The sequence below is a fragment of the Corvus hawaiiensis genome, chromosome 10 (assembly GCF_020740725.1).
Source record: "Corvus hawaiiensis isolate bCorHaw1 chromosome 10, bCorHaw1.pri.cur, whole genome shotgun sequence".
Lineage (NCBI taxonomy): Eukaryota > Metazoa > Chordata > Aves > Passeriformes > Corvidae > Corvus > Corvus hawaiiensis.
Genome location: NC_063222.1, coordinates 11,208,141 through 11,231,911, shown reverse-complemented (window position 1 = coordinate 11,231,911; position 23,771 = coordinate 11,208,141). Strand labels below are relative to the sequence as shown.

Here is a 23,771-nt window from a genome sequence, read left to right as displayed (position 1 = left end):
CGCCGCGCTCCGGCCGAGCGGCGCGGGGTGGCGACGGCCGTGCGGTGCCGGCGGAGAGCGGCGGGGGAGGTGAGCGGGGCCGCGCTGGCGCCCGGCGGGAGGGAGGGGACCGGGGCACCGGGCGGGGGAAACCGGGGGCCCCAAAGTTTGGCTGCTGACAAGCCGGAGGCCGCGGGGGTCTCTCGGGCGGCTCCTCGCCGTGCGCTGCCTGTTACCTGCTCTCACAAGTTTCCCGGTGCCGGGTGCGTGGGCGCTGTGCCGGGAGCGGGGCTTCTGGCGCGCTGAGTTCTTTCTGCGTGTTGGCTTTTTGAAAGCAGGGAGGGTTTTTCCCCCAAAAGAAACGGGTTTTAAGGCTGGCAGCCCGCGGGTCGCAGCATCGGCGGTGCGTCCCGGGCGGCGCGGGAGACGCTTCGCTCCTGGGTGCGGAAGAGGTGGCACTTCCCGAGCATCGGCTGCGCCGGGAGAGCTTGGAAACTGGAAGTTGCTCGCTTCATTCGTGTCTCTTGTGTGCTTTAAGAGAGAGCTTGCTGGTCTCGTGCTAAATAAAAGTAATAAATCATGATTCAGTTAGTAACTGAAATTTTCTTGGCATGTTGAATGATAGAGTAACGGGGGAGAAACAATTACAATCATTGCCGGTTGGGGAGGAAGGGGTGATATTCTGATACTGTAACAGCGTTTGGATAGTGCTGGTGGCATCATGTTGTGTGCTGAAGCAGAGAACTGGTTCGCCAAAACTCTGACCTCGGCTCACTTTGGAATGATATGGGAGCTGCTTCATGTATCGAGTTCTGGGAATATTCGGAAATGCAGAGTATGCCTCAGGAGAGAATCTTTTGTCTCTTGGTGAAAATGGTGTTCGATATTTTGGCTCAGTGCCGTGCAGTGTAGGAGGATCTTAACAGAAAAATACCTTTGGAGAAACCATTGTACTAACAAATAGGTGTTAAAATGTCAAATTTCCCATAAAACTAGGGAATATCTATTTGTGGATTAGAGGCCTCAGTGTGATTTATTTCTCTCCCCCTTTCTCATGCCTACATATGATTCTGAACATGGTTTGGCTTTTGTGGTTGTAATCGCATTCTTGGGCAACTTCCTGAAAGAGAAACCTGGTAGACTGTTTTTTTTTTTTTTTCTCACCACACTGAAAAATGACCTCTTCCTTCACTTTCTCTTGTGTGAGCATTTAGTAATGTCTTGTCCCCAGCTTGCCACAGGAATTCATTAGAAACCTGATTTTTTAGGGACTATTCACAAAATAGTACGTAGGTGTAAGCAGCTGTGCTGCCGTGTAGCTTCGGAAAACAGGAGAAGCTGCAGACATCCTTGAGGAAAGTGAAAAGCAGCTGCATGCCTGCTGAGTGCTCAGATGAGTCTTTGAAGCGTGAGGTGAAGACCAATACAAATAAAAAAGCAGAATGATTAAGTAAATTAATTCAACTGCATGTAAGATGTACTAGGTTGGAGTTCTAGCGTTTTGTGGGGTGTGATTAAACTCATGAGAATAGCAGCTGTTTGGCACAGGAGCAAACTTCAAGTGATGAATGCTAGTCCACAGCTTTTTACAATTACAGACAAGTTGTATGTCAGGCAACCTATAAGCAAATTTTGTCAGTGCTCTTGAGATGCTGAAAAGCAGCTTCTCTGGTCATTGCTGTTTTATGTGCTCCCCAGCTATGAGGATGACAGAAGAACTCCGCTTTGATTGGTGAAATGGCCATCACTATAGACACACATATATTTATATCTATATATAGCTCTATGTATCTCATGTGGGAGGCAATAGAAACTCATATCAGAACAAAAAAGGGAAAACAGAAACCTGCAATGCATTTTGTCTCAAGGTGTATACAGAAGTGTTGAAGCTTCTGTTTGGTGTTGTCATTGACAACCAGGAGAATAGCATGTCTTAGTGGCATGTGGAGACTTTTAGTCTGGGTCTCTAAATGACACAGGCAGAAATGTGTTCCTGTCCTAGAGCTTGCCAGCATACTGTTAGGCAGAAAACTGTCAAGCAGGAGCACCAGGTATTTTTAGACTAGACTGAAGTGTGTGTGTGTGTAAAAATATGAAAAATAACCACCTCACCTTACTGCTAGGATTTACAATGGAGGTGCACAGATATTGCATGCATCCACAGCAAGAGATCTGTTCAGAGGGAGCTCTGGCTAGAGATTTGTGTTGCTGCTCTGGTAGTGGGCACAGCATCTACCTGGTTCATGCACCTGGTTGTGGCTTTTAATTCTTGATAGGCAGCCACTGTGCTCATTTTTGAAAAAGCTGAGGCTCGGTGGAAGGTTTTTCTTGGAAGCTGGGGTTAGGGTTGTCTGGGCTGCTTGAATTGCTTAATCACAAGCATGCATGAAAGAGCATGCTTTTGTAATACTAATTAGGGGGGAATTCATTCTAATCATCAAAACATTTCCAGTAACTTGGTATGTTAACTGAATTCTGCAATTCTCTAGGGTCAAAGGTTTTATACATGAGAAGACAGGGAAAAGATGGAGTAATCATCGCTAATCTGTAAAGTGTTGCTAGATACAGTCATCTTTACGTGCCTCTGGGCATCTACCTGTGACATAGCTAACAAATCACGTTTTACAGCAAAGTGCTGGCCTGTAAGAACCATGTAATTCAGTGCACCTATACTAGCCATAAAACTCTTTTGAATAAGCAGAGTGATATAAAGAATTGCCTCTTCTTGGCTTTGAAGAGCAGGTAGTGGGAGCATGGGAGTAGTCAATCACCTACATGTGAATTTAAAGATTTAGTGTAAATTTAAAGATTCAGTGTAAGTTGGGGAACTATGAAAATATAAGAATGTTTTTATTATTATTAAAGTAGATAGCTTCTTTGTGTAAAAATGAGAAAGCTGAATATGTGCAACTATGTACATGTTCAAGTGTGTCTCCTCTGTGATGATTAAAGTGGTGGGAGGAGAGCAAAAAGAGGTCGTAGCATTCTACAGCTGTAGCTACACAAATGTTTAAGGTGGCATGCTATAGGGAAAAAAAGCTGTCCTGTGTTCTGCTTGTTCCTGTCTCCCTTTAGGGATAGGCTCTAGTTCGTACTTATGTGAATACTTCTTCAAGCAGAGCTGAGGTCTCTGCTGAAGTGAGAGCCAGTAATCGTGGACAGGAAAAGGATGGGGCAATTTTAGTGGCAATGCTAGCCATAGGTTCTTGAGCTGTTTGTCATGGCCTTGAGATACACTTAAGTGCTAACTGAAATGCTTTCTAAATCTGTTAGCACCTCTCCTCAAGCAGTGTCTATGGAAAAACATGCATTTTGGCAGCTGCTGTATCTTTTCTGTGGTCTGGTGTTCACCTTTAATGGCCAGAAGGATGTTTTTTCCCTTATTTTCAGGCTGAAATCAGAAGGTGCCTCGTGCTGGGGTCCAATAATTATGCCACAAAGCAGTTTAAGTATGAAAGCATATTCATCTTGTGGAATTATCTCCCTTGGTGAAAATGTCAGTTTTGCTGACCATGCTCAGCCGTGTGACATAAAGTGTGGGCTTCAGGCAGTCTCCTGTTGTCATCCTGGGCTTTAGAAATTTCAGCAGCCTGAAATTCTCTTTAGTATTATGGGACCATGAAAGCAATTATGGAAGGCATCAAGACTGATTGCCAGTGAGTTCTGAATGGAAGAAGCCTGTTTAAGGCCGTGTATATGTAGTGGCCTTGGCATGCAGGTAGGTTGGTTTGTGAGAAACATGAGTTGCCAAGAGACTGTAAGCTACAGTCTTCAATACCACTGGAGTCTCCAGAAGCACTAGTGAGAAATGCTGCTACATTCTAGCTCTTAGTTTGGCTGATGTACAGGCGATACGAATTTATGTTCATCAGCTATGTGGCTTTGACCAAGCCTTGATTTTTACTTAAATGCTTTCTGTATTATTTAACAACTTGCACTTTAAGCTTCTGTTCCTGTAGAAGGGCATGTTGTGGTATTTAGTGATGTTTCTCACTGCTTCTGAGATGGCTCTATCATCTGGTGTGAACTGTAAGCTTCTGCTGGCCAAAGGCTGAGCAGCATTTGAGGTTTTTTGTTTTAATAGGAGAGGGGCAGTTTCCCATTAGCTCTGACAGGTTACAGGTACAAAACCAAGAGGAGAACTGAACATAACTAACTTTTCCTCTTCCATTCTGTTATCCTATAACTTTATATCCCTAAGCAATCTGAGAAATGCTACGTAGAAGTTGGTGTATTATCTGTTAGCTATATGTCTCCATCTTGCTATACACCCTCCTCTTCCAGAAAGAGTAGTTCATGTGGCTGTCTCAGCAGTTAAACAAGCTGAGGCCTCCAGCTGCTCTGGCAGCTCAGTTGAAGAGGCTGCTTTCCCAGCTAATTGCCTACTTCCTCTGCAGAGGTTCGTCATCTGCATTACAGAAATAGTGATGGACTCTGTGGAGGCTTCTCAGCCAACACGGCTCACAACTCAGCCTACAAACTCTCAAGCTGAACTGAATCAGACAGTTTAATATATCAGGTCATGACCTGCTCTTGGAGAATTCTTGTGCGTAGTTCATACTCAGTTGTCCCATTTTTTACTATGGAAATTTAAGTCTTGTCTTCCCAGAAACCTGTAGTAAAGCCAGTGGGATCAGTCGCAGTGAGGTCAGTTTAACAAAAAGTGTGTTTTCTTAAGTACAGGTCTTTAAATAGCTGGTTAATAGCTCTTATTAACTGGTTAATGTAAGGTTCTTGCAGATGACTGAGGAGGTGTCTGCCTGAGCATATGGACGGGGTTCCCAGCACAAGACTTCATTTCTGCATCCTTACAGAATCTGTGACTTCTGATGCTTTTGTGGTTGGCTACTTCTGCTTCTGGAGCTTTGAGGGGAAAAGATGAATATAAGTGTATGCTTGCTGTATGAGTGTTCTTATCCTTTTTGGGTAACCTTCAAGCTAGGGCTGGAATGGCTGAGAAAAGGCCACTAAAAACTAGTATCTCATGTTCCTATGAGTTTAGGTCTGTTTCAGAAATGCTGTCCTGTATACAGAAAATCAATATACTTTTTTCATCTTAAATGTTAATAACTTGGCTACATTACACTTTAAGGGTTATAGATTTGTTATCTGGTTTTTCGGATAAGAAGGTTTCTAAATTAGCTTGCAAATAGGAAGTGGTTGATTGCTAATGTTGTACAGTGTGATTAATAAATAAATAAAAGGCTAGTCACCTAATATTCTGCATATCTCTAACCACAAGTACAGTAAATGGTTAGAACAGTGTTCCTGATCTCTCCAAGTATTTTGTCACTTGGTAGCATTCCCTACTTACAAATGCTTAAAGTATCAGGTCTTGGCTATCAATGAATTTGTGTAAGTACATGTTTTTTATGAAAGTTCTCGTTACAAACAGAGAATACTGGAATTCCAGTTTATTTTTATGGTGAAATGACTGTATTGACTGTATCCATGTAACTTTAGAGAACTGCCTATACTGTTACTGCCACAGTCTTTCCTCTTGTAGGAGGAGGGTTAAGTAAATATATTGAATTACTTGAATTATTTTAAGTGAGGTTTCTTAAAGTCCTCTTGGGAGACTGTCTCCCCATCTTCTGTTACCAGTTGGGCATCTCTAAACCCAGCATGCATTGGCTTTGGTTAGATGTTGTGTGTCTGATAGATCCTGCCACCTCTCTCAGCTTCCCAGGAGTAATAAAAATGTAAATAGTGTAAAAATATTATGGCTCCATAGAAAACCTAATTTTGGGGCTGTAAGCCCCAACTGAACCATAGAGTGTGGAGTGATGGGCATTGGGCTTTGGAGCATTGTTTAGTAGGAAATACAAGTACCCCTTTTGTAGAGTAACCTAAACCTAAAAGGTGTAGAATCTGAAGGCAGTCATCTCTTTTCTACTTTGCAGCAACAGTGGCTGTCAAAGCACTACTGAAATTTTCACTATTGACTTGAGGACTCCATTCTATACCTTTAGTTTTCTTTATTTCTTATACAGATATTTTTTTCTTTGCTTGACAGTTCTTTAAGTCCAAGTGTTACAGATATTGGTCTCTTAACCCTTCTGAAGAAGGATGTATACTGGAAAGTTCTTGGCATTCAATCTTCTGCAAGTACAGCTTTCCACACAGTTCCCAAGTGGCCATGGAGCCATCTCCACAAGTCTGTTTCTACTCTCCTAGCCTAATAGGTGCAAGAAGCAGGGCATGGGTCACTGGCCAGCAGATTAAGATTTACTGGAAAAGGAGAACCAGATTTGTTTGCGCTGCAGGGATGTAGTGGTGTGAGAGTCTTGCTGTCAGATGGCGCCAAGATACCTGCAACAAGTGAAAATGAGTAAGGGTACTGGGTTTCCCTTTAGTATTTTTTAAGGAATAAAAGATGGTAAAATCCTGAAGCACAGGGGAACTTAGGGTGAAGGTGGTAGTGAGGTGCCTGATAAGACACAAGCCATTGTTAGTCCAGCACCTTTTGGACTATTTACTTCATAAATCTGTACTTACACAGCCCATTCCAAGGAGTTAATACCCTGTACCTTATTAATGGGAGCTTGCAGTGCTGTAGGCTTGCATTTGGCTCCTAATGAGCCTGTGGTTGCATAGTGAGCATTGTTAATATGCAGTAAATGTGGGAGCTGTGGTTCCGTGAGGCCTTTCTTCCACAAAAAAAACTGTAAGTGGGAGCTTGAGTTTAGGTAAATGCTATGATTGTTGAAGCCCTGTTCCCTCTACTGGGGTGAATCCAGACAAGGAGCCTCCCCACCATGTTGTGAAACACTGCTGTGCTCCCTCTTTTGGGGAAACTGGTTCTGCAGCATTAGTCTTGGTGAGCTGATTGTCCCATGCGTGTTTCTTCATTATGTTAAAATAACCACATTGCATAAAGAGCTTAAGATCAACCAAAGCACTTCTTTAATAAAGGGATACCAGTAAATTAAAAACATAATTCTCTTTAATCTTCCTGATACTGTAAGACTTGATAATAAATCTTGGAGAATTCTGTGGAAACTCTACTTTAAATACAGGAATAAATAATACCTAGAAACTTAAGCAATAGTAGTTGAGCTTACAGTAACAAGAGAACACATAAAATTTGAAAATGGTGATAGAATTGTGCAGTACCAGAATAGTCTCCACAAGCCCCCTGCCCTGTCAGCTCTATTTGCTTCATGAAGCAGAGCTAAAGTTGGCTTTTTAAATCACGTAGAGGGATGGAAGTAAAAGCAAATGATACATAAATGCCTATCTATGTTCTTGAAACTCTGAATAGTGCCTGTGTAGTTGTTGTACGGTCACAGCTCAGTGCTGAAGTAAAAAACTCTGGTCAGCTTTGCATGATGTGAAATTGATCTTTGAATTACCATGAGTCACCACCAATGCTGTAGAAGACAGATACTGGTGAGAAAAATCAGTCTGGTTTGTGAACTGCAGACCCTGGTCATGAGGCTGCAGACAGTTTGAAATGGAGCTTGTCTCTCTGCACTTCATGCTTACCAGAAACTCCCAAAAAGAGGTGGTGGTCAGGACTCTGCTTAAAGAAGCACTAAACTCTAACTTCTGGCTCATGTGGGAGCAGTGCTTGGACAAAGGGATGGTTCCTGTGTGGGACCAGCTGGTTTTACAAGCTGGTGCTCTGCAGGGAAATTCCCACTTGGCAGGGGAGGCTTGTTGGACACAGCTGAACAGGCTTTCCAGAATGCACAAAAAACCTGAGAGAAATATGAATAGCAGAGAAAGGATTAAGGTTGGGAGAGGAAATCTCCAGAACCAGTACCATGCTTTTTGGACTCATGTGCAATGGTGACTGTAGTACCTGAAGCCAGACTGATATCTTAACATACAAAATTATTTCTTTAAAAAACCCATTACTTCCAGCTTATCTCTGTGTACAAGTTATGTTTATATCTTGTTGACAGTAACTTACTCCTCTTCAGAGCAATGTGAGTACTGAGCTGTTTAAAAGCTAGCAATCATCCTTTCTTGGTAATGCTCTGCATATACTAAACTTTCCAGGTATTGAGTAATAATGGAGTTGTTAGGTTAAAAGGGAGAGCCAACATTCAGGACATACCAGGAAATGTGGAGGAAGATGAAACATTTCACAGATCTGTCATTTCAGAAAACTCAGAACTTCAGCAGGCTGAACTCGCGTTCAGGATGAGGAGTGGATACTGACACTGAAGGCTTTGGTATGGAAGAGGCTTAGGCAAAAGGGGAGTTGGAACACCTGTGAGGTGGGGAGAAGCCTACCAAGAGGCTGGAGTGTTTTACCATGCTTCCAAGTGGGCATCAGCTGAAAAACAAGACCCACCATATGACCTTCCCACTGTAACCGGAGTGGTCTCATGTCTTGGGAGAAACAATTGCTGTGTGTTCATCCAGCTCCTTTAATGACTGTTAACAAGTTTGGTTGAGTATTTATTCAGTCCTGCTGGAGAGAGTTGGTTAAATGCCTGAAGTGAAGCTGCTTTCTTTCAGCTCATATGTCAATTGAAATAAGACTTTTAAATTAGTCCCCCAGATGACAGTGGCTGGAAATGTCAACATCTCAAACTTGGAGATCTCCCTGAATGTTTGTTCCAGGCTGACTTTCTCTGGGCACATGGGCTGCCCAGTGCCTTCCCGTGGGCTCAGGGGATCTGAGGTTTTTGGGCTTAATACAATGACACCAGCAATGTTGTGAGACTGCTCTTCAGTTTTGGTCCCTTTAGCTGTGCTTGCTGCTGGTTATGACTATTCACAGAAGTGCGGTCTGGTGTCTAAACTTCCTTATGCTTGATATGTCTTTAAAGAAACTACAGAATCAATCTTGTAACTGCAAGAAGGAGCCTTTTGGACTATACATTATTGCTGTTGAAGTCAGGCTTCAAAATAAACATTTGGAGGTGTCTCATAGGGAGTGCTGTCATTACAGATATCTAAAAATCTATGGACAGTTCATTATTTCACCCTCAATCCACTGGAAAGTGTTCTTCAGCCTCTCTGGGAAAGGCCTTTTCTCCAACTTAGATATTAAATATGCGTATTTTTTCAGATCATGTTTTTGCCTCTGATCTTGAACCAAACTAATTTCTCTTCTTCTTGGGAAGACTGCAGCAGCTTCGTGTGGCTCTCTGAAAGTGAGGTCCTTCCTAAGCTGGTTTTTTCCTGTAGGAAGATCTTCATTATTAGCAGTTTTTTGTGCCTGGGGCTGAAGATGTAACTTCTCCCTGCTCTGCAAATGCTTTTCTAGACATAGATTAAACAGTCCATATTAATACAGCTTTGCTTTTGTAATAGGCATTCTGTAAATGCAGACTGAAAGCATTCATGTCCTCTTTGTTAATATAACTACTTCCATAATAATTTCATCCAAAAAATTTAAACTAGGTACTATGGGGATTATCTGAATAGCTGAGCCTAGTGAGAGTTGAATATGCTGCCCAGTATGTCTGAGAGTTAGTGTTTGCAACACCAGCTTGAAGCTGAGGTCATCCCAAGATTGGTAGCCTGAAGACTTTTCATCATCTGTCATGAAACAACACAGAACCATTGGTGTAGATAGGACATGCTGCTGTTTTCTTCCTCTGCCTTCCCCAGAGCTCTGTGCCTGACTGGAATAGTTGTCTAAAAATTCTCTTGTGGCTCAGGCTAGGCTCTGCAATTAGATAGAGGTATAACTGGTACTTCAGTGTGATGTACGGGAATTGGTGTGCTGCTGTTCAGTGAGGCAGGGGGAGTTGAGTTCTCGGTGTGCTTGCTGTGGAAATGGCATCTCTCATACAGCTGAATGTGTGACACTGATCTGTTTTGCCCAGAAATTCTAGCATTAGGGTTAAGAACTGGGTTTGCATAAGAAATTGCAATGCATGATAACACTGGCTACATTTCTTTGAGTTACTGACAGTATTTCCATTGCGTGTTAAGAAGTTTAAATTGTGGATGTTGTCCTTTCTGTAACTGCTCAGTCTAAGAAGTGGGCAGCCTACCCTTGAAGAGGGACATTTTTATTTGCTCCAACATCTTTCAAAAGCCCACATTTATGTAAATGAATTCGCCTATACACCTTCCTTCTTCTCAGTGAACTTTGTAAAAAATATAATGGTCATAGGCAAAGAAATGCCTGGCTTGTATTTTTGTTTCATTTTCTGAAGCATTAGATTCAGATTTAACTATCACTAAGGTTTTAGCTTCAGTGTTATGAAAGCTTGTTGAAAGCTTGTTGATATTCTGTATAGCAGGTCAGCTGTTTTCCATCCTACACATCATACATCCTTTTGGATTTCTTCCCTCAGCACTGTACTTAAGCTGTTTCTTTCAGGATATGCAAATACACTTCTTGTTACTGAACCGAAGTTGAATATAGTGAAATCCATGATGGAAATGTTAATTATAGGGATGCCACTTCTGCTCAAAGATCCCGTTATCTCCTCAGTTACCTGGTTAAATTACGCAGTGGCCATAGCAGGACCAGGCCAAGAAGTGACTGCTCTGTAATTTGTGATAAAAAGTGCTTTTACTCTTTTTCTGTGCTCAGAGCACTGTACGACTTTGTTTCACTTATTGAATAGGTATCTGCTAGAGATTGTGCTCCAAAACAGAGAACAACCCACCTTAATGGTGTGTCAGGAGGGAGAGGTTAGGCAAATGTGGAGAATTCTGGGGAAACAAGATGTGGGATGTAATTGGTTGAAACAAAAAAAGAAAACCCACCAAAATTCTGCAGCAGTGGCCTTGGGAGCATAATTGGGTTGTTTTGACAAGGCTTCACATGTCATGGGGAAAATGCCAGGCTGTCACCCTGAGTCTGGCAGGGACTGTCACCAGTGAAGTAGAAAACTTGGAGGCTTGCAATATATTCTGGGAAAGGCAAGAAGAGAAGTGTCTGACTTCCTTTAGGCTTGTGCAGATGAAGTGCATAAATGACAATGAAACATTGTTTTAGTTGATTTCAAAGTCTCCTGTCTCTGCCCTCATAGTCTTGCCATGCTTCTTGCTGTATAGTGTGTCAAGGGTAGATTGCACTCAAAATACCAGAGTTTCCTTTGGTTTACTGTCAGGATCAGGTGGAGCTGCCTTGGTCAAGAGCAGGGTTTTCAAATTGCAGCTCAAACTGTGCTCTGTGATTGTTATCTGGCATGGTCCCTGTCCCTCACTGCATGGGACAGGCTGTATTGCACTAACATGAACCGTTGCTTGGTTCTAAGTGCAAATAGTAAGACTCCGTAATAGTTTTACGGCCTTGAAGTTTCTTTTTGCTGAGATACTAGGTCAAGGTATAAGTCTGCTTAATATCAGGATTAAGAATTTGTTTAAATTACCCCTTAGGTTTCCAGGTTAGGGAGAAGAGATGGTCACCAAACCAAAGAAAACCCTTAGCCCTAAATCTAGCTTTTCTTGGAGTGGTAAGCCACATTTGCCTCCTGCAAGGCAGCATTGCTATCAGTGTGGAGCTGCTGCCTGTGAGAGAGGGAATCCTTGCCCTTAAAAACAAAACTAGATGGTTCAGGTGGTTTGTGTTAGTATCGAAGAACACTGAAGAATATTCCTTAACAATTTAAAATTTTTTTTTTAAATGCAAGTTTACTTTTCCTGTCAGGCTGTTGGCTCTCCCCCATAACATCTTCCTGCTGTAGCTGGTGGTGTGAGGGGTGCAAGACAAACCTAGGAGTGACTTGTGTGACCTGCCTCAGGGGGTCGGGTGGTGCTTGGGTTTTCTTCCTGCAAGGCTCAGCTGCAGCTAGCCCAATCCGTTTTAAATTTTGGGCTAAGCTTGAGTAGTTGCAGTTGATGGCTGGTATGAAGCTCCTTTGGAAGGAATTGTACTTAAGTGACTTCAGAATTGCTTGGGGGATTAGTAGGTTGATGGAAAAGACTTAATTATTGGGTGGGCTGTTACCCCGCTTTGTAGGACAGCGTTTTCACTTTTTTTTGCCTAACTTAAATCAGTCCAGCAAGTTCCTCTGGTCAGAAGTATACTAAAGTTGGGTTCTGGGGAGAAAGATGTCTAAACTCCTGCATTATTGCATGTTTAGCATTTGGTTTATTCTGTGCTGCAGTGACAAACTTTGACAAAGTCAGTTCTGTCCCCTCAAATGATGTAGAAGAAAGTGGAAATGCTGTATTTGTCGCTTTCAAGTGTTTTAGCACAGTTAAAGTACATGCTATTAAAAGATGATTAAACAAATCTGTACAAACACCAGCTGGTTTTCTGATAGTCAAGTGCTCCAGCATGGTTTGAACTCAGTGTAGGTAGGCTGGCGATGGCACAGCTCCTTGGGCTGTGTGGGAGGAGGGTGGGAATGACAAGGCTGTGGCTCTGCTGGGCCCCAGCACCCTGGGGTGCTGCACCTAGAAGAGCAGTGTGCCATGCTGCACAGGGGGCTCCGGGGGAGCAGAGACCTGTTTTTGTATTTGTTATGCAAATAACACTTCATTCAGTTGCATACCTTCTGCAGTCTTTCTTCTGAAGTCAGCTCGGTGAGGAAACAGGCTCCTGGCTGGTCTGGAAGTGGAAGTCAGTTCTGTTAACTGTGCAAATGAAATGTCTTTAAAATATTGTGAACAGGGAATGTAATTTAATGAAATTGGAGATTATTGCATGTTTCTCTAAGTGTCTCTTCGCCCTAACAAAAAAAGGGGTTGAGTGCAGTTTCCTGAGGAGGAAATACAGCCTAGTAGTTACAGTGCTCAGTTGTTGACATTTGGGCTTGGTTCTCTATGATCAGTTGCTGGGAGGTCCTGAACAAAATGTTGCTGCTTCTGCTTCTTGTGCTTCAGTTCTTAGGAGCTCATGGGTAATGATACTGAACTCTGTCAGGTGTTAGACCTGCAGATGAAGATAGGCCCATTTTGAATGTTAACTTCATTGTGTATTCATTAGGTGCTCTATTTTCTTAAATGGAAAAGTGCAGGTTGAAATCCAAATTTAACGTTTGCATTTTAAAATCTAAAATTTTCCTCTACATTCCTGTTATTGAGAATGTCAATTATGCAGCTAACTCTTTATTGTTCTAGGCAGGTGTAAATTCCCACAACAGAAGGTCCGTTTGCATTATGTATATATGCTTCTGTTCACTGCAGAAAATTATCTATGAGGTGTACTGTGCATCACATTGTAGTGGGTGAGGACCATACCACAACACTTCTCAGCACTCAGTTCTTCTAAAGGGCAATCTAAATAGAATGCCAAGGCTCCTTCAAACTGAAACACAAAACTGTCTGAACTTGGGTGTGGTGGGAGGTAGTCTCCTAACTTGGTGGCTTTTGTCCTTTATCTAGGCACTGATATGTAGCTATGTCATGATTATCACTGCATCTGGAAATCCCTAGACTTAAAATCCTGGTAGTGGTAAGTAAAATGAGGTGTGAATCCCGTTGCCAGAGCTCTGTGAATGGTGTGTGGCATGTGTGCAAGACTTGCCTGCTCTTCAGGTAAATAAGAATTTAGGTTAAAACTGCTGTACTTGTGACAGCTGACTTAACTTTCCTCTCTGTTTTCTTACAGGTATCTCCAACCAGGAATCATGAATTGGCACTTTTCACTCCTCTTTGTTCTTGGGACTTTAATGTCTGTATGTTCCCAGTTCAGTTTTTACCCTCTGGAGGAGCTAAGCTCTGATGTTGGAATCCAGGTCTTCAATCAAATAGTGAAAGCTAAGCCTCAGGACAATGTTGTTGTTTCTCCTCATGGGATTTCCTCCGTCCTGGGGGTGTTGCAGCTGGGAGCTGATGGCAAGACAAAGAAGCAGCTGACTACTATGATGAGATACAGTGTAAATGGTCAGTGATCCTAAGGTGGTTTTGGGTGTGTTTTGTCAGACTCTTCATGATGTATGAGATGGCTTTCAAAGTGTGGTAGATTGCATCATGCACCAATTAGCTCTGTTTACCAAAGCACAAAATGGACGTGCTTCAAGTTAAATGGCAATTTGAGCATGGACATGTATATATACCTAAACTGGCTTGTAAGCAGCTTGGTTAATGACCTCAGGGCCCTGTCTAGAACTGCCAAATTGGTATTCCAGAGCGGGGTGGATGATGGTCCACTGCTAGCTTTGAGCAGGAAGGTGGCGGTATCTATTTCAGGCTGTACTGAACAACCTTTAATGTGCCGTTCCTTAGATAAGAGTGAGAGGATATTTCTTGGCACCTCACTGAAAGCAGTGCAAACTAACCATACAGTTGATACGTTCACTTTACTCTTCAGTTTTGTTTGTGTTTCTGCTGTCAAAATCCATGTATGTGTAGTTCTTGTAGTGCCCTCTTCTAGAAACAGCCATTTCTGCTTTCCTGTGCCTGACACTGCATGCATCTGTGTTCATATTCTTCTGCCAGTGTCTGCCCCTTGAGAGGGAGTAGGCTGAAGATTCTTCCTGCTTTAATTTGCATGCTATTTTTGTGAGTGTTTGCCAGCAAGACTTAACATCTTAGTGCCAGCATTCTGCCTTACTTCCAAGAATAGAAAACCCTCCAGGAGGTAAGTGCACATTTAAATCTTCAGCAGTAGTGTCATATAACATGTTGTCCTGTCTTCATTTGCTTTGCTGTTTTGGTCCTGAGTTTAAAGTACAACAAAATGATTTGACACCTTAACATCTAAATGATGTAGATTGGAATCTCTTCATGGGATAATCAGCTCTAGGAGCATTTGAATGCTCAAAATCTAAGTACTTGCAAAAATGTTAAAGCATTGTATCAACTGGTTTTATTTGGCCTGCAGACTTCCTAATCCTAACTGTGAGACACAGAGGTTCTCAAACACTTTAAAAAGTAGCCACTACCTGGTTAGAGACTTTTTATGGGATGCTACCTATGTCCTTGCACAGGTTTCCCCTGCTCTTGTTCATGACTGTGTTACAGTCCTTTGGCAACTGCAGCAACTGCTTCTTCGGGAAGGTAATAGTTGAAAAGTATTTAATTTGTCTTTAGCTGTCTTTTAATGCAATTTAGCAGCTGGAAGCAAAGAGGAGAGCCAGCGTCATGAGACCAGCCAGCTCTCCCCGGACCACCAGAAAGTGCTCCGTGGACCACCAGTGGTCCACAGAATACAGTTTGAGAACCTCTGTTATGGTATGTTCTCCAAAAGAATTTGCCCATAATATTGGAGAGTGAACATGTAGAAATTCATACTAATGGTGCTGTTAAAGCATTCATGATACATGAAACAGCAAAGCCATCTGAGGCTTTTTCTTACCTGCAGCTAAGAGAATAACACTGAACTAATTTATTCCCTTCATATCTCTTGTTTGTCTACATAAGAAAGTAGTCAGGAAATGTTTCTCCCTAAATTGAATTGGGAAACAGAGGGAACCCATTAATAATAGCAGTAAAAACAGCCACCCAAGGATGCTGTTCAATACAGTGGTTGAACATGAAGTTGCCTGCCTGGCATTAACTTCCTTGTGTAGACAAGCACTCCCTGATAAGCCATAACATGGGAGAACTGGGTATGGTGAGCATAGCAGTTCTTCTGTGCTGCCATATGCTTTCCCTCACACACAGTGAAGGAGCTAGCAAGCACTTTGTACAATCTGCTTTCAGGTCCTAAGGATCTTGACTAAGCGCTGGAACCAACTACTTTCCCTTTTCTTTTTTAGAGGCAAGCTCATGTGTTAAGGGATTAAGTCCTGCTTGTAACTGTTTTAGGCCAGGACTTAGTCTTTGAGAAAACTAAGACTCAACTTGAAGTTTATTATAGAAATCTTGACAGCTTCCTTTATTCTCCAGTAAATGGAAAGGAAGTAAAGAAAACAATTTTTGCTTTACATTCTGAGGCTCAAGACCATTTGGTATGCAAATCCTGCTGAGCTCTCTGAGTGAGCAGGCTGACCCTTTGACTTTCTTTGTCACTGTCACAGAACTGACAAGTGACCTGGCTTACATGATATGAAATATTTTTGGAACAGTTTGTTCTGTGGAAGAGCATGATTTGTAGCTCTACACTAATATTTGAACCTCAGTGTAATCCCAAGCACTGTCTGTAACATTCTGAGCAGACAGCTAGAGGTGCAGTGGGCATCACAGTGGAAGTTCATGTTTTTGCTGGGAATCAGTAGCGTTCTGCACATGAGACATCAGAAATGGGTATTTTGGAAGTCCTTTCAGAATGCTTGCTTTGGTCTTTCTTTCCTAGTCCAGACTTGATGTCTGACCTTTCATGTCATTAATAGTTGCATATAAAGTTACTGTTGGTTTATCATGTTATTCTAAATTAAACTTGCTGTTTTTTCCAACTAGGAGTTGGTAAAGCCTTAAAGAAGATAAACAGGCTCATAGTCTCAAAAAAGAATAAAGACATTGTAACAATTGCTAATGCAGTGTTTGCAAAGAGTGGCTTTAAAATGGAAGTGCCTTTTGTTACAAGGAACAAAGAGGTGTTTCAGTGCAGTGTCAAGAGTGTGGACTTCGAGGACCCAAATGCAGCATGTGATTCCATCAACCAGTGGGTGAAAAATGAAACAAGGGGTGAGTATTGGTGAGTGCCTTTGTGGTGTCTGAGACCTCCAATTCAGATGGAAATACTGGAGAAAGATGGGGAGGTAGAGAAAGCTCTGTCCTGTGGCTTAGAACTGTCTTTTAGCTGGCATTAGTGTGATGTTTTAGAGCTGGTGTGTCAGGAACCAGCAGTCTTGTTGCCCCAGAAGATATGCCTGTCTGGTAGCCTGGAGGGATGTGTGTCCATCTGTCCATGGGATCAGGGGAGCTTTTACTCTTCTTTGCATTCATATAATTGGTGAGAAATCCAAGCAGAGTTCTCTTAGGTCCATGCTTTATCAAGCACAGAAGATGCTTTCAGGCAAATCAGATGTTCCACTCAGCAAATCAGACTTATGAGAAGCTGTAGGGCAGTTCAGCTTTTGCTCTGACTGCCCTAAACTGTCCTAAGATATGACCCTGTTCTTAGGACTCGCAGTTGGTGGAGGATTCTTAACTAACCCTGCCTTGACAGAACTCCTCATGCTTCAAGCCTCTTGAACCAGTTGTCAAGCTTACATACGCTAAAGCCAGAGATCGTGTTTTGCAGCATGTTCCCAGTCCAGGTGAACTACCTGTTTGGTACCTTTTGGAGCTAAAGCAAGTCCCTCCTGGATGTGAGGAGTGTGTTAATGATGTTGGATGTGGTATTTGTGAAATGAGGCTGTCAAATTCTTTCTCTACCACATCACCAGTTTTGCATAGTAATGTTGCAAGCAGTGTGTGAATGGGGAGGTGTTTCAGCTGAAACTATTCCAAGTAGTCTTGGATCTGCTCACATGCTGGAAAGGGTAAAGCCTTGTTAGTTGTTAAAACATCAGACTGTCAGCAAGATATGTTTGATTTCTAGTTATCCCAAACAAAGGATACCATTGACTTTATGAATTTTAAATATACTGCCCCATGAGGAGCTGGCACACTCCCAGATCAAAGGGTCTAAAGTAATACGTGTGTCAGGTTGTTCAAGAACAGTTGTCCAGTGTTATGACAGCAAATGCTCAAGAATTCCTTTATTTCTTCTAGGTATGATTGATCAGATTGTAGCTCCAGATGATATTGAAGGCAGTTTGACCAGACTGGTTCTAGTGAATGCTGTGTATTTCAAGGGCTTATGGAAATCACGATTTCGACCTGAAAATACAAAGAAACGCCCATTTTATGGAGCTGATGGGAAGACCTACCAAGTTCCTATGCTGTCTCAGTTGTCCATCTTCCGCTGTGGTAAGCTCAGTGACTCCCACTACCACCAACAATGGGTGTAGAATTTGCTCTTTTCTTCAAAGTGAAACAAGAGCTTGCTGTCTGTGTGGTGTTTAATGGTGTTGCTTCTTGTAGCTGGTATAGAGGGATTGTGTTAGAGAAGTGTCTCCTGCTGCTGAGGCATGGGCAAGGTACTTAATAGTTGCCTTAAGGTTGAACACTGTCAAGTATTGCCTTATCCTTTGCCTTCAAAAAGGAAAATCTGAAGTACCCAAATTGAGAAGTTTGCATGTTAGTTAAGCTTTGGTGTAAGAAAGAAAAGTACATGTTTATAAGGGGTGAGAATAAAGGAAAGCTGCTAACAGGCAGAGTGGTGGAGGTTTACCTGATGGTGAGCTGTATATAAAAGAGAGATTGGAGTAGAATCAATTTATATTTCGCTGCAGATAGAGAAATGGGACTTGCACAGTCCCCAGTCCTGTGGGAGCCAGAGGAATGCAAGGTTAGAATGTTGGCTGTATCTCCCGAGGTGTGAAACTGCTCTTCAGATTGAGTCACAAATGAAAAGAAGTTCAGCAGGTTCTGCCAGACTTCCATCAGAGACTCTCAGAGCTGACACCAGCAGCTTGATGTGACTGACAATGTACTTCAGAGCTCCAGTTTGCAGCCTTATGGGGATTTGAGTGGTCAAAGTAAGATGGATGCTCTGATAAAAACTTGTCTTGCATCCTTCTAAGAAGTGCTGCCTGGAACTTACTTCCATGTGTACTAAATACAGTCTGAGACATAGGCCTGAGAATACAGCTTGCTATAAATCAAAAAAAAAAGACCCATTGTACCTTTAAATGCTTAGTTTTACTGTCAGCAGTGCTCAACTAATATTAGTAGATTTATGTTAAAGTAAACAGCTGTGACTCTGTCCCAAAGCTGTATATTAGAGCAGATGTAATGTAATACTTCAAGTAACTGCTGAAAGTGTGAGCAGGGGGAGGTAGGGAAGCCTACTGCTGTATATACTAATAGTGGAGTTTCAAAGAAGTTCATAACTTAAGGTGGGATTTAGCAAGAGTATTATATTGAAGGCTTTTGACTTCTGATGCTGGTTAAAATATCCATTCTGTTGGCCTATGTTTAAGCTAGAAAAGCTATAAAGGCTAGAAAGGAAAAAAAGAAATATTGCTGAGTTAGGACTCATCTGAGTTTGTGTATCTCTGGATTTCCTAACACAGGGCTTCTATTTTATTCATGCTTGCAACGGGATCTTTAAAAGTTTAAATTTCTTAAGTATCTTCCATCCCATCAGCTGACTGAAGCTGAACTCCCCTCCTGTTTAGTTTGCCTCAGTAATGACAGCAGCATGTAGCAAATCAGGAAAGCAGCACATACCTGTTGGACAGTTGGCCTTGTGTGACTGTCCTGAAGCTGACTTACACAACCAGTGTTAGGTCTGTGGGCTCTAGCCTGAGAACCACTGCCATAATAAAAGGAATAGTGAAACTGCCAGCTTTTACATGATTCCTGCACAACAGAGGCGCAATACTGCCAGTTTTGTAGCAATATGAGTTTAGGGCAGGTTTCATGACTCTGGCAACAAGATTAAATTTGTAATGAAGCTGTTGATTTTCAGCTTGGGCTGACAAGTACAGATTTAGATGAGAAAAGGGGAGAGACAATAAGATCTTGCTGCTATCCTAAAACTTTGCCTGAAATCCTGTCTGTAGCCAAACTGACAAATTTTAACTTGAAACTACTATAAAAAGCCTTTGCTTCCCAGGCACATGCCAGAAATCCCACATTAAGCAAAGGGAACTTGGAGGAGAGGGCTGCTCAAAGACAGTCTTGCTGTAACTTGGATGCATTGCTATCTCCCTCTAGCTCATCTAATTGGCCTCTTGCACTGCCTCGAAGTGGCTGCTTTCTACTATCTTGAAAGACATCAGATTGCTTCCTAATCAGATCCTTATTAAGCAAGAAAATTGAGCAAATGCAACAGACTACTTCAGAAAGGAACCAGGAGCTCTTGCAATAACTCTTGGAGGAAAAAGCTTGTCTGCAAGATCTCTTCAGTTTGGAAAGAGTCTGCTGCTATTCCTTGCTTTTTTAATTCTCAGTTCACAGTTGGTTCTGGTACAGCTGAGATCTGAAGCAGAGATCCAGCTAATTCACAGACCTGATCACTTCTACTGTAGCTGGCTTGCAGCTCTGGGCTGCTGAGATTTATCTGGGAAAACAAGTATGTATGTCAAATGAGTATTTGCTGCATGGTGTCTGTGCTTTATGTCAGACTAGCATCTGTACAAAACCCATGCCTTTCAAAGAGCTGCCCAGAAGGAAGTCTGGGACTTTAGAGTCAGTTTTGAGATGTGGGCAAAGCTTTTCTAACAGACTCTTCTAGCAGTAGTTGTGTAAAGGTAGAGATTTAAGGCTGTAAGGGCTACAGCTCATTAGTTTGTTTGGGTTTGTTTGTTTCTATTTTTTTTAGGCACTACAAGTACCCCGAATGAGCTGTGGTACAACATCATTGAGCTGCCATACCATGGGGAAATGATCAGCATGTTGATTGCACTACCCACTGAAAGCACAACACCACTCTCTGCTATCATCCCCCACATCAGCACAAAAACAATAGGAAGCTGGATGACAACCATGGTAGCAAAAAGAGTGCAGGTTATTTTACCAAAGTAAGTACTTATATAATTAATTTCTCCTTCAGGTAGTGTTTGGGGAGTTATTTATATGTCTCTCATCTGCTACAGGAGAAGGAATACTTCTGGTGACTTTCCTGCATAATACTGATGGATTTTTTTGTTGTTCCAACCAGATTCACAGCAGAAGCAGAAACAGACTTAAAGGAACCTCTGCAAGCACTTGGTATTACAGATATGTTTGACCAGTCAAAGGCAAACTTTGCAAAAATAACAAGTAAGGGGCTTTTTTGTTTCAATTCATGGTGGTCCTTCATAGTTTCTAGCTCTGAATAAAGTGCTGCTTTACCAATGCAGTTGTCTGCTTTCTCTTGGCTAAGTGTTGCCATGACACTGGAGCTGGTTTTAAGTTGTATCCAGTGAGGCATGACTGCTTGCTTCTGTTCAACATTGCAGTGGCTTTTTTTCTCCCTTATCGTACATTACAGCGGTAAATCATGCTGGTCAGCTTCTTAAGATTTGATATTGCAACCTGAGGGTCTTGAGCATTGCTAAAATCTTTGGTGGGACTTAAACAATACCATACCTTAGTCTGTAGCAAGTACTGCAACTACAGTGTGTAACTTCTCCTGAAGTATGTGTTTAGTGACTTTTTCTTGAGCTGTAGGAAAGCATGTATGAAAAACATTCACACTTTAAGGGACTGAACCAACTCACAGCTGTGAATATTAGTATCTGAAAATGGGGTGTAAACACTTTTGAACTCACAGCTGTAAAATGTCATCTTACTTCTCTTCTCTGCTTTCATTAAGATCCTGATTAGCTTCTATAGAATTGTCTAACAAAAAAGCCTACCTCATTCTGTCTTAATTTGAAAACAAATTCCTGTGTTTCACTGAAAGCAAGGTGTGTTGCTAAGTGCTTTTTTTTTTCCCTGACATTGAGACAAATGGGAGTGTAACTTAAATTCAGATGGCGTATTTTCTCAGGTTTTTTTTAATTAAAACTAAAAATGCATGTGAACACTTCTAGCTTAAGCCATTGATAAAAAAAACTTAGTAAATGGGGAGGAACGAGGAGTAAGATATGTTATTCCCTATTTTTGTAATTACTCACCGACTATTCAAAGGTACTGCAGTAGTGTTCTGCACTGCAGCTTTGGGATTCCAGCAGGATTGTAGCAGCTTTTAGTATTCTGAGCCATGCTAACAGAGCCACTTAGCTACAGAGTACTTCAGGACTCTCTCAGTGAGTTTTACTGAAGGTGCTGTTCTCCTTGCGTCCTTCAGGAACAGAAGGTCTTCATGTATCTAATGTTCTCCAAAAGACAAAAATTGAAGTTAGTGAAGATGGAACCAAAGCTTCTGCAGCAACAAGTAAGCAACTGTACTGATAACTGTCAGACTTGGGAAAACTCTGTTAGAAGGCTATTGCACTAAGCAAAGATAGCCCACTTGGAGATCGTTGCAGGAACATACATGGACTCCAGATCAGTTAATGGGTTTTATGTAATATCTCAAGGAAATCTCAATTTGTCAGTGTTGATCATTGTAGGAAATATTAACAGGCTTACTTCTAGAGAAGTGCCTTCTCATATCTCAGACTTTGTGTCAGGCCACTGACAGCATGTTCTGGCTATCCAGGTTACAAAGAGGAGTAAGCTACTACAGCCTTTGGGTGACAACCCAAGACTTCCAGCTTTCTGTTGGTCTTGTGTTGTGTCTTTTTAATATGCTTCCTGTAAGAGTATCATGTGACCTGTGTGGCTTGAAATGTCCAAGTTGGTAGGTTTTAGGCATTTGTCTGCACCTGTTCAAGCCTATATAAATATATATACACACACATACCTGTATATCTACAAGGAAACTTTACTTTGATAGAGTATGTAATGTGTTGTGGTGCTTGATTTGTCTCACTCTAAACCTTATTTTTTTTGCAAGCTGCAATTTTAATAGCCAGGTCATCCCCTCCTTGGTTCATAGTAGACAGACCATTTGTATTTTTCATCCGGCACAACCCTACAGGTAAGCAGCATTTGTAAGTACTTTTTGGCTTAGAAGTTGAGTGTCAGCTATGTAATAGTGACAAAATAAGCCTGGAGCTACTGAATAACTATTAAAAAAATCCTGCAAGTGCATTTTTATGCCTTTAATTTTAGATTATTTTATTGGGAATACAACTTGGAACAGGGGAAAAAATACATATTGGCTGCCCAGTTAACAGAAACAAGCATGGTAGGTTTGTGGGTATAAAAGAAGTCTTTAATTGTCATAGTTCCCCTGAGTGCAGAGGAAACAACTCTTTACTGATAGTGAATTGGTGAATTGCTGAATTGCCCAGTTTTCTGGGCAGTCAGGTAGTGAGGGCCAAGGCGGAGTAGGGCTTTGGGGATCCAGGGTGCTGCTCGAGCCTGCTCTGACCAGAAGGGAGTGTTGCCAATAGAGTGCTCACCGCTTCTTTGCAGTATGGGCTGGCTCTCCTAGAGCAGAATTGCCCTTCTTGCAGTGACATGCGTGTGATCACTATGTCAGTTAGAAGGGGACAAGGTGCAGCTGCCAGCACTGGGGGAAGAGCAGGCTGCTGGCAGTAGTTCCCATCCTGAGGCTCTGCAGAGCATCAACAGAGCTGTGTGTCTCTAGGAATAGGAGGTGGCCACCTATGCAAACATGCTCTTCCCTGGGCTCACAGACCTGGGGTAGGCTGGACAAGACTGATGACATGGCTTGGCTGTGCTCTGTGGACTTCATGCTTTCATGGGTAAGTTTATTTACAGATGATGGTAATCCTTGTTTTTGTTTCATCCCTCAGGTACAATCTTGTTTATGGGACAAATAAACAAACCTTGAATGTGGAAAATACTTCCTTCAAGAAGTAAACAGGCACACCCCTGTTCTGTTAAATATTTTGTACACTACACTTTGACTTCACTCAAGAGCTAGTTTTAACCACTGACTAGGTTTTGAAACAGGAGTCAACATAGTTCTGGCGTTGTGGGGAAAATACAGATTGAAAACTACAGTATCTCTTCAAAATGTCTAAAAGATTCTCTAAACTACTGAATGGTTACCTATGCTAACAGCTTTTGAGCTTTTTCTGTATCTACTAAGAATTTTATGTATGGATTTTTGTGAGAGGATTTTAACAAAGAATGTTAAACGTTTCTATTAATGTTGGTTTCTTCTTGTATGTGGAAAAGGTCTAATTTTGTAGATACCACCTATCAAGATTACTTTTGGTTCTTGAGTATCTTGGTACCTGGACATTCTTGGTAGAAATAGAATAAAAGTTCTAGCAGTTTTTATATAGTGCATGTATCACTGAGAGTTTTAAAACTAATGTGGTGTTCAATACACATCGCATTGTCCTGTCTCATTGTAATGTAAACTTGTCATTGCTAGTATACACTTTCTATTGGATTTAAATTTTATATTTGTTTTTGTACAAAGGAAAAAATAAAACTGCATTATGAACAGTCAATGTTGTGGATTGTGGATGTGC

General features: G+C 41.8%; 1 protein-coding gene across 3 annotated transcripts; it reads left to right on the top strand.

Moving 5' to 3' along the window:
• SERPINE2 (serpin family E member 2) lies at positions 1–23,750 on the top strand. Of its 3 annotated transcripts, none has more exons than XM_048314734.1 (10): positions 1–69; positions 13,460–13,734; positions 14,908–15,024; positions 16,192–16,419; positions 17,452–17,649; positions 20,111–20,309; positions 20,450–20,550; positions 21,563–21,649; positions 22,214–22,297; positions 23,082–23,750. In XM_048314734.1, the coding sequence occupies exons 2-10, from the start codon at positions 13,479–13,481 to the stop codon at positions 23,117–23,119; spliced, it is 1,308 nt and encodes a 435-aa protein (XP_048170691.1). In that variant the 5' UTR covers positions 1–69; positions 13,460–13,478; the 3' UTR covers positions 23,120–23,750. The 3 variants fall into 3 exon arrangements, with proteins under 3 accessions (XP_048170691.1, XP_048170690.1, XP_048170692.1); XM_048314733.1 differs by having other exon boundaries at positions 14,905–15,024; XM_048314735.1 differs by lacking the exon at positions 14,908–15,024.
• The last annotated feature ends 21 nt before the right edge of the window (positions 23,751–23,771 follow it).